The 11287-nt window shown below is 38.5% G+C and overlaps 2 protein-coding genes across 2 annotated transcripts; both read right to left on the reverse strand.

Annotated features, from left to right (window-relative positions):
- On the reverse strand, positions 3426-4670 carry LOC109947401 (receptor-like protein 12). Its single transcript, XM_020557360.1, has one exon. It carries the CDS (start codon positions 4668-4670, stop codon positions 3426-3428), a length of 1245 nt encoding a protein of 414 aa, XP_020412949.1.
- On the reverse strand, positions 9412-10812 carry LOC18770507 (probable leucine-rich repeat receptor-like protein kinase At1g35710). Its single transcript, XM_020557361.1, has one exon. The coding sequence runs from the start codon at positions 10810-10812 to the stop codon at positions 9412-9414; it is 1401 nt and encodes a 466-aa protein (XP_020412950.1).

The following is an 11287-nucleotide window of genomic DNA, read 5'->3' on the forward strand; positions in this document are numbered from 1 at the left end:
GAACAGACAGCATGACTTGGTCTTGTCAAAAGTGTTGAACGATCACCGTAACGATTTTGGAAGTTAAGTAACTAAAATTATTTTCAACCCTTTTCTTTATTTAGGGATATGATTGAGTAAAAAGTCAATTTTCTTTATTATTCTTTAGGGAAAAACAGAGAAGTGTTGAATATAAGTATTTCCATAAGGAATCTAATTCATTATTATTTGAAAAACAATGAATATTTGAAAACATAAAAAAAACCAATGAATGTTTGAAAGGCTGGGTTGCTAATGTTTAAATATATGAAAACTTTTAAAAGAATATTTTTTACAGGCACGGATGGTGGATAAATTGAAATTACAAATAATATATTTAAAAAAAACCAAACAAATATAAATATATCAAAATAATGAAAATGCTTTTCTATTTTAGTGGACTGATGAGCATTCTGTGCGATAAAGTGTGAATCTGTTCCACTCAATTAGAATTTTATATCATAATCTGAGTAAAGGACTTGATCAACTAGAAGTATGGGTCATTTACGGCAGTGACCGCAGCCTACAAGAGCATTTTCAAATTGGTCTCGTTAAATGCCATTAAGCTCTACCAATTTATCAGTTAGTGTGTTTAGATTTGTTTACAAATATATATGGTAAAGGAAAAATGTGATTAGTATGAGAGCACTACTAGTCATGGTGAGATCAACTCAAATCCAACCAAATAACTTACAATCTAATTGATAAACAAGTACAAATGCAACCAAATAATCATCAAAGAAAATTCCATCCTCTTGGAATTAAGGACCCTTGTTGTCAATTCGAAACAAAAGAAAAATGTTCTTGTCAGTTTCAGATACTAAAGTTTATGATGTTTTCAATTAAAAAGACCAAGAAAGTTCAAGTCAATATATTTGCCATTAAATTTAGGTGATGCAAAGTCGATAAATTCTCAATTAAAAAAAAGAAAAAAAAGGGTCGGTGGCCTGGGACGTTGAATGGGCTGTGTATAAGAGTAGAAGATGGGTCCTTCAACTTCCAAAATCATTACTGTGGCCCTGCCATCTATTTGGTCAATTTGTTTGTTAAAAAAAGGACCATTGTAAAAAATTGATAAAACAGACGGCAGGATCATTGGTCCTATGGAAAGTGAAGTTGAAGGACCACAATAATGATTTTGGAAATTAAGGAACTAAAATGCAAATTGGGTCAAAATGTAGGAACATTGGACCTAAAAACTCATCTTCTAGGCTTTTACAAAACCCGTTCAACGTACCAGGCCACGGACCTTTGCAAATTGAGATTATCAACTTTGCATCACCTAAATTTATAACCATTTCAATTTTAGTATTTAATCATTTGTTGTGCTAGAGTATAGAGGAAAAAGAGGGAGAATGGAATTGAGAATGAGAGTGGAGATGGGATTAAGAGGGAAGATGAGAGGGAAGGATGGGAGGGAAGAATTAACAAAAGTGAAAACAAAAACTAAAAACTGAAATCTATTTGAAATTATTTTCACTTTTGGAAGAGGATGGAGATTTTTACATGATTATTTGGTTGCATTTATCCTTGTTCAGTTAGATTGTATGTTATTGACTTTAGTCATATGGAGAGTTCTTCTTTTATTTTTGCTATCATTTCTTTATTGATGAAAATGACAATAAATATTATCTCTTGATGAATATATATGATCCAAAATGAGAGGGTTAACTTAAAGTAATCTTAAATTGTTAGTTGACTTGAAGTCAAAGACGTATGTGTTTCTTATATATTATTACATATACAAGTATATGCAATGTCATTGTTGCCGTCCGCATTTTTTTGATTTACTAATCTGGTGATGTTATTAATCATGGATCATTGGAGTTTATACATAAGATCATTTCCAAACCTTTTCTTTATTATTCTTTAGGGATATGTGTTTGTGCAAATATCTTATGGGAGAATATTCGCTTGAAAATCCTTTTGACTCTAGAACATTCTTTTCTTCTCGATTTTTGTAAAATTAAACATGAGTAAAAGACCACACTCGAGGGGTGTTGGGCAAAACCCTCTGATGTCTAAGTTAGTTCCATTGAATCTCTGAGAAATAATAGCTAAAAAAGGGTACTGAGTTTTTTCTATAGGGAATGTGTGGGGGTCAGAGCCTTGATAGGAAAATATGGAGAGTGGGGGGACGACAAAAGAGAGAGATGCTAGAGTTTTCTTATTCCCTACATATCAAATAAGAAAACTTGATTTTATGAGATTTTTATATGAAGTATATATTGACTAATTAAGCCTTCATTTTTATTCCAAATCGCATGTTGAACTAAAACTGATTTTTCATATTTTGATTTGGTGGGAATTTGATTTTCTAGTATTTTTATTTGAATCCAAATGGGGGGTATGATGGGATCTAAGCTTATGAAAATGTGCGTAAAACCCATTATTTTTGTGCTTTATGCCTTTTTTTAAGGATATCTAAACGCATTATTCCTTATAGACTGCCTCTCAGTAGGAATAACTTTCTTATTTACATTGTAAACTTAAGTAAATGAAATAATATAAAAATAAATGAAAGTAAAAGGACAAATACATTTACTTGAATGTTGGAAATGGAAATAAGGTTAGCTGTACATTGTTCCAACGGATCTGTTTTCTAACAGCTATATTTTTAACGGCAATACTTCCCAACAACTATATTTTTAACGGCTATATTTTCCAACAGCTATATTCTTAATGGCTCTATCTTTCCAACATCTATATTCTTAACGGCTCTATCTTTCCAACAGCTATATTTCTATACTAATAAATATGTATTCAAATTTTTTGTGACAACAACAACTTAATATATTCATTTCTATACTTATAAATATGTATTCAAATTTTTGAGATACGAAAGTTTATGATGTTTTCAATTAAAAAGACCAAGAAAGTTCAAGTCAATATATTGTGCAAATTTATTGCACGATCTTCATAGAATAGTTTTCCAAATCCATATCTCTGGTTTTAGGCAACTGACTTTGCCTTTTGCAATTAGCAGCAACCATTGTAGGTATATCTCTGAGGCTTTGGAAAGCTTCAATTTCATTTCATCAGTATACTCTTTGCTCAATTAATGATTAAAATCATTGTATTACATACATAAAACTGCAAACATTATGAATGCAGAGAATCCAAATAAAGAAAAACATGCAACATTCAAACACCTTTATTTGCATTAATTAGCATAACCACAAGTACAACTAGAAAGACAGAGCAAGGTTTCGTGGAAGGAGAAGGAAGGAAAAACAAGAAAAACAACTCCAAATGCATGACCAAGCTATACTTCTGCATCCCCCACTCTACCCACAAGACAACTCCAAAGATAGGGCAGGGTTACATGGAAGGAGAAGGAAGAAAAAACAAGAAAACGACTCCAAATGCATGATCTTATAACAAAGTATACTTCTACATCTCCCACTCTACACTTTCCGTATCATTAGCCTTACCATTCCAACAATCTTAAGAAACAACTCCTGCCTTCTTGTGATGGCGACATCCGCGAGAACCACTCCCACTACAAACCCACTTCCAATTCCAGCCAAACAAAATTTCAAATCAAATTCAAGTGTTTGAGCTGAGCCTGAATCACCGTCTTCTTCAGTTGAAGGTGGCGGTTGAGGGCCCAATTGATCTCCACATTTCGTTGGTAATGGATCTCCACACAATCCTGCGTTTCCCTCATAAGAAGTGCTGTTGAATGAAAGAAGTTGGGTACCTTGCGGTATATGACCTGTGAGATAGTTGTGAGACACATCAAAGCTCCCAAGGAATGTAAGCTTAGTCAGCTGTTGGGGGATCAGTCCTGAGAGCTTGTTTTGTGAAAGGTCCAACGATTCAAGTTTCGTTAAGTTCCCCAAGGATGATGGAATTGAACCAGTGATAATGTTGCTGGAAATATTGAGTGAGCGAAGCTCCTTAAGGTTCCCAATGAATTCTGGAATCTTACCTTCAAATTTGTTGCTTGAGATATCAATGGCTGCAAACCCTTCTAGAATCCTTGAATAGTTTTGATCCAAACCTTTAATTGCTAATGTGATTGAGTAAGCAACACTCTGAACAATATAAAAACCATCGACTTGATAGACTACGTCTATGGACATATATGTTGACTTGTTTACAATAATATCTGGAAACAAAGGTGGAATCTCACCTGTGAAATTGTTGTAAGACAAATCAAGAATGCGTAACTTTGGGAAGTCAACCCTTGTTCTAGACTGTCCAATTACACCTTTGAAGCGATTATGGCGCATCGCCAAAAGTTTTAACTCTGGGAGAGTCTCCAACCAAATGGGAAAAACATCACTGAATTGATTATTTGACAGAACCAGATACTCAAGCATCACACAATTCGCCAATGACCTCGGTAATTGCCCCTGCAATTGGTTATGACTAACATCAATCATCCTCAAACGGCTTCCATTGTTGTATGATTGAGGCATCATGCCATGAAAAGAGTTGCTTCCAAGAAGTAAAAGGATTAGACCATCACTGAAATTTCCGAGACACTGGGGAAGCATGCCACTCAATTTATTTTTCGACAAGTCAAGGTACATAAGAGAACTCATATTGCAAAGCAATGGTGAAATTTCTCCAGTAAAATTGTTGTTGGTGTAAAAATGGTGAATGAAGAAAACAGATTGGTAGAGAAGATCTCTATATTTCATTGATAATTGAATATACAATATAGCTACAGCTTTATACAATCCGAGATAGTCTTATTCTAGGAAGGAAATAAAACAATTGAATAACATATATACAAGGAATCAATCAACGACCCTATAATATGGGCATATCAAATATGACTTGATTCTTTCCCTTAACACTCCCCCTCAAGTTGGAGTGTGGATATCCAAAACACCCAACTTGCTGAGATGTGAATGGAAAACAGCTTGTCCCAATGGCTTTGTGAAAATGTCAGCAATCTGTTTTTCAGTTTGTACGTATGTCGTCTTGATTTCTCCTCTTTGAATTCTTTCTCGTACAGTGTGGCAATCAAGTTCAATATGTTTGGTACGTTCATGGTAAACTGGATTAGCTGCAATATGTATCACTGCTTGATTGTCGCAGTGCAACGTTGCCGACTCAGAATGGTCAATGCACAAGTCGCGTAGTAGATACCTCAGCCAAGTGAGCTCGCATGTGATTGCAGCCATTGAGCGATACTCAGCTTCAGCTGATGATCTGGAAACAGTAGTTTGTTTCTTCGTCTTCCAAGCTATAAGAGCATTACCGAGAAAAACACAGTAACCTGAGATGGACCTTCTCGTGGTGGGACATCCTGCCCAATCAGCATCACAATAACCCCGTAATATTAAACTGCCTTGTGAGGGAAAGAGCAACCCTTGACCCGGAGCTATCTTTAAGTATCGAAGAAGGCGATGCACTGCATCTAGGTGAGGCTTTCTTGGCTGTTGCATGAATTGGCTAAGAATGTGGACGGAATATGCAATTTCCGGTCTTGTGATTGTCAAATAGATTAGTCTTCCAACCAATCTGCGATAATGTGTAGGATCCTTGAGAGTGACACCATCTGTAGGTGTCAATTTCAAGTGCTGCTCCATAGGAAACATTGCGGGTTTTGCACCAAGTAATCCGGCCTCTTCAAGTATGTCCAGGGCATACTTGCGTTGACAAATAGAAATCCCATCTTTGGAGCGTGCAACTTCAACCCCAAGGAAATATTTGAGTGGTCCAAGATCCTTGATGCGAAATTTTGTGTGAAGGAACCGTTTGAGACAAACAATGGCATCTTCATTATTCCCTGTGATGATCATATCGTCAACATAAAGGAGTATAGCAGTAAAAGAATTATCACACACCTTGGTGAATAAAGAGTAATCAGCCCTGGATTGGTGAAAGCCAATTTCTTGAATAGCATGAGAAAACTTGTGGAACCAACTGCGAGATGCTTGTTTAAGCCCATACAAGGACTTGTTGAGTCGACATACAACTCTCTCCCCCTGTCGATGAAACCCGGGAGGAGGCTGCATGTAGACTTCTTCCTGGAGATCACCATGAAGAAAAGCATTTTGCACATCAAGTTGATGCAAAGACCAATTGCGAATGGCAGCAACAGACAAAAGACATCGCACAGTAATGAGTTTGGCAACAGGAGCAAAAGTCTCCTTGTAGTCAATTCCTTCACGTTGGGTAAATCCTTTGGCCACAAGACGCGCCTTGTAGCGTTCAACTGTACCATCGGAGTTATACTTGATTTTGAATACCCACCGACATCCAATGGCTCGGTGACTAGAAGGTAATGGCATGATGGTCCAAGTATTATTTGCAGCAAGAGCGTCAAGTTCAGTCTGCATAGCCTCAACCCATTTTGGATCCGTACTAGCCTGTTCATAAGAAACTGGTTCCACCAAGTGGGATATGTTGGTCACAAAAGAACGATGAGCATCAGACAAGTGGGAGTAAGAAACGTACCGAGTCAATGGATAACGGGTGCTTGACGTGGCAGAGGTGGCACTGAGGTCAAGCAAACTAGCATGATAAACATGATAATCACGAAGCTTGATGTTGGGTTGAGGAACACGGTTAGAACGACGAAGCTGCGGCTCAGAAGGAGAGGTGGGGACAACCAGGACTTGATTGGAGAGGTCTTGGTGGTGTTCAGGAATATGGAGAATAGGTGGCAATTGGGAATTGTCGTGAATGTGGATATCTGGGCTAACAACTGGAGATGAGTTGGAGAGATTGGAGTTATCAACTGGAGAAGAGAATGAGGTGTCATCTGGGCCAATAAGGTCATCTGGGCTATGAGAGATGTCTTGAGGTAGTGGTAAGACTGGGCTGGTTGTATCATCAGCATAATCGACAGGTTGAGTCGAAAATGGAAAAACATGTTCATAAAATTTGACATCCCGAGAGGTGGAAAATTTCTTGGTTTCAAGATCAAAGACGCGATAACCTTTTTGGCCAAGGGGATAACCAACAAAAATGCAACGTCTAGCTCGTTTATCAAATTTGTGAATGGGGTGAGTATTTGTGGCATAGCAAAGGCAACCAAAAACACGCATGTGCGTATAAGGAGGAGGGTTGTGATGAAGCATGACATATGGGGATTTGTGAGAGAGGAGGGGTGTAGGTAATCTGTTTATGAGATAACATGCTGTTTGAATACTTTCTCCCCAAAAGGACAATGGTAAGTGAGCCTGGAATCTAAGAGCCCTCCCCACATTTAAAAGATGACGATGCTTGCGCTCAACAACCCCATTTTGTTGGGGCGTTGAGGGACAAGAATGTTGGAAGAACACGCCATTGTCATCAAAAAAAGTTCGCATGGATATGAATTCTGCCCCATTGTCAGCACGCAAAGACTTTATGCGACAATTAAATTGGGTTTGCACCCAAGAAAAGAAAGATTTCAACAATGACTGTGTTTCAGATTTAAATCTCATAAGATGAATCCATGTAAAACGAGAATAATCATCTACAATAGTTAAAAAATAACGCCCCCCAGAGTGTGAAGTAACTCTGTGAGGCCCCCAAATGTCACAGTGAATCAAATCAAAAGGTGCTACGGATTTAATCAAACTAGAAGAAAAAGGTAAGCGAGTCTGTTTGGCTAAGGGACAGACATCACAGTTATTGGAAAAATCAAAAACAACTTCGGGAATGTTTTTGGATAAAGCTTGGAGAGGAGCAGCAGATGGGTGTCCAAGACGTTGGTGCCAGAGGCTGGAATGACGGTTGACATGGTGTACTAGGTGTGGGTTCTGTTGGCGGGTGATGTAGTAGAGCCCTTTATGTTGCTTGCCCAGGCCAATCATCCTCTTCGTAGCCACGTCCTGCACAATACAAAAATTAGGGAAAAATGTCACTATACATCCCAAAGCTTGAGTGAGTTTGCTAACAGACAAAAGATTGACTTGGAATTTTGGTACATGTAGAACACCATCAAGAACTAAATCCTTGGTCAATTTAACAGAACCAACCGATGTGATTTTAGCATGCCCACCATCAGGTAATTCAACAAAGTCATTTTGTGATGGAGTCATGCGATTCGAGGGCACAGAATGGGATATGTGATCCATTGCCCCACTATCTACTATCCAATACAGAGTAGAGTGAGTTGTGGGGGTAACAATACCTGTGGCATTAGCAAAAGATGGTGTATTACCATTCTCTTTCCGAAGTAGCGCCATAAGCTGAGTGTACTCCTCGGTGGTGAATATGGGCTTCTCATTAGGAGTGGTAGTTGATGCCTGAATTGACTCCATAGAGCTTGCTTGAGTATTATGTGCAGCTGATTTCCTTCGGTTGGGTGGCTTCACATTTTTGCCATGTAGCTTATGGCCCACGGGAAAACCATGGAGAAAATAACAGCGATCGACGCTGTGTCGTTCTTGGTCACAGTAACTACACTTTAAGGGAGTCAGATTCCCTTGGGCTGCAGGTGAACGGCTGGGTTGAGCAACCTTCATCGCATGATGACTGGTATTGCTATCACGTCGTGCAGCTACTTCAACCTGTCGTTCTTGCTGGAGTATCAAGGCATGAACCTTGCGTGTATCAGGAAGGGGTTGCATCATCAAAATCTGTCCCCTGACGGCAGCGTAAGTCTCATTTAGTCCCATAAGAAACTGCATGACTCTTTCTTTCTCTTGTCGTGCAGCAACTTCCTTCAATCCTCCACATGTGCATGATAAAGTGTCATGGTAGGAAGACAACTCGTCCCAAAGTGCCTTCATCTTGGTGTAATAAGCTGAGACAGATTGCTGTCCTTGTCGATATTCAACAATTTCTTGTTGGATTTGGTAAATTCTTGAATCATTGCCCTGTGAAAACCTCTCTTTGAGGTAATTCCAAACTTCAGCCGCTGTTTCGGCATAGATCACGCTGCCGGCAATGTCCGGATGTACTGAATTCAAGATCCACGACAATACCATGTCGTTGCATCGTTGCCAAATAGAGTGTTTCGCATATGTAGATGCTGGGGCTTTGACAGACCCATCGACAAAGCCAATCTTATTCTTTGCGCTAAGATTGAGACGCATAGATCGACTCCATTGACCATAGTTGTATCCTTCAAGAAGCCTGGATACCAAAACAATTCCCGGATGATCCGAGTGATGCAAGGTGAGTGGATCCGAAACATCAATTGATTTCTCTGTTTCACCCATCTTGTGTTGTGTTGTAGCGGAAGGTGTTTGGGTTTCTAGAGTCACCAGAATCGGTGCTCTGATACCATGTAAAAATGGTGAATGAAGAAAACAGATTGGTAGAAAAGATCTCTATATTTCATTGATAATTGAATATACAATATAGCTACAGCTTTATACAATCCGAGATAGTCTTATTCTAGGAAGGAAATAAAACAATTGAATAACATATATACAAGGAATCAATCAACGACCCTATAATATGGGCATATCAAATATGACTTGATTCTTTCCTTTAACAGTTGGTAGCTCCATATTCTAGCAGGGATGGTGGAGGGATCGGTAATCTTCCATGAAAAGTGTTGAGCGAAAGCCTCAAGCATAGTAGGTTAACCCAGGGTATGAAAACTGGAAGTTCATCTGAAAGCAAGTTATCAGAAATGTCCAAGAATATCAGAGTTTCCTTGCTTATGTTCCACATCCAGTTCGGTACTTGGCCATGGATTTTGTTTCTCGACAGGTCCAACCGCTTCAAAATTTTCTGATATCTTAAGAAAGATGGAAACTCTCTTAAGTTGCATCCATTCAAACCCAGAATACTAAACTGTGGAAGAGTTGCATTCATAATAATGCTGGATTCGGTAACAAATTCCAAATTGTTCCGATTCAATTGGAGTTGGTATAGATTTTGTAGCTTCTGAAACATTTGAAACTCCACTACACCACTCAGGTTATTTGAATGTAGATAAAGGATCTCGAGGTTCTTGAGATTGGAAAATGAGGCAGGAATTGAACCAATCAACCTATTAAAAGCAAAATCTAGGTAAACTAGTTTGCTAAAATTACCCAGCCAAGATGGAATTGGACCAGTTAAATAACTCGTACTGATCCTAAACACAGTCAATTGGGTAAGGTTGGCCAAGGAATCAGGAATTGGACCTCCAAATTTGTTTGCTGAAATGTCTAGATAAGTGAGCTGTCTAAGATTACCAAGTGCAGATGGAACCAACCCTTCTGAAAAATTGCATTGAGCTACATCCAACTCTTGCAATGAATTAAGCTTTTCAAACGAGGAAGGTATTTGTCCGAAAAACCTAGTAAACGTAACTTTCAGTACCATGAGAGGACTACTTCGATTAAATTCAGGAAAATATCCAGTGAGATCTTGGTTGTATCTCACACTAAGAACTTTTAAGTTCTGTGGATTGAAAATTCTCACTGGGAATTCGCCAAGCAGATCACATTTCTTGAGGACAAGGGATGTCAAAAATGATAAATTTGTCAAGGAAACGAGCATGATCGAAGATATGTTAACGAAACTGAGAGAAAGAGTTTCTAGACTAGTTAAATTTTGAACTAGACTTCTCATATCGGATGGTTGAAGTTTCAACAATCGCTGAGGATCATCAGAAGATGTTTCAATTTCAATAATATTGCAACACAGATTAAGGTATGTCAACTTGGACAAGTGTGAGACTTCAGATGGGATTTGACCAGAAAAGAAAGAGGCAGAGAGGTCAAGATGAGTGAGGCTTGGAAAATTTCTTATGTTAGGTGGAATTTGAGAGTGATTGAAGTTATTGTCAGAGAGACTTAACCTTGGAAGATGCACCAGGTTGAACAGGCTACTATTGAAGTCGAAAGAGCCGTGGAGACAACTACTGCTGAGATTAAGGCCAATAACATGACCTGTCATCTCGTCACTCCACACCGTCCCACGAGCAGCAACTGCTATTTCCTCCTGCAGCTGGTTTCCATGATGAAATCTTTGGATATGCAACGTGAAGCAGATTTGTCAATAATAAAGCTCTCCTTGAACTGCAGCAAGGCAGAGCTCTCCTCATCATGGCAAGACGGTTGTTGCAAAGAGTCTACAAAGTTTGCAACCACAAGTTGAAACAACAACAGAACTAGTAGTTTAGAGAGCATGCGAATCGACAGGTGAATCCCCATCATTTTTTTGATATTTTTTGTTTGCACTCTTTGCGAAAGAATCATCTATGAAAGCTAAAGCTAGAGAGCTATCTATTTATAGACTGGCATGATCAAATGGTTTAGCAGTAGCGTACACGTGTCAAGTAACAATTTAATATTATATGACATTTTGATAAATACAGAAGTGATGGGATAATACACTGTCAAGTATCTATTTATGGACTGGCATGAGGTGA

This window comes from Prunus persica, chromosome G2 (genome assembly GCF_000346465.2).
Source record: "Prunus persica cultivar Lovell chromosome G2, Prunus_persica_NCBIv2, whole genome shotgun sequence".
NCBI lineage: Eukaryota > Viridiplantae > Streptophyta > Magnoliopsida > Rosales > Rosaceae > Prunus > Prunus persica.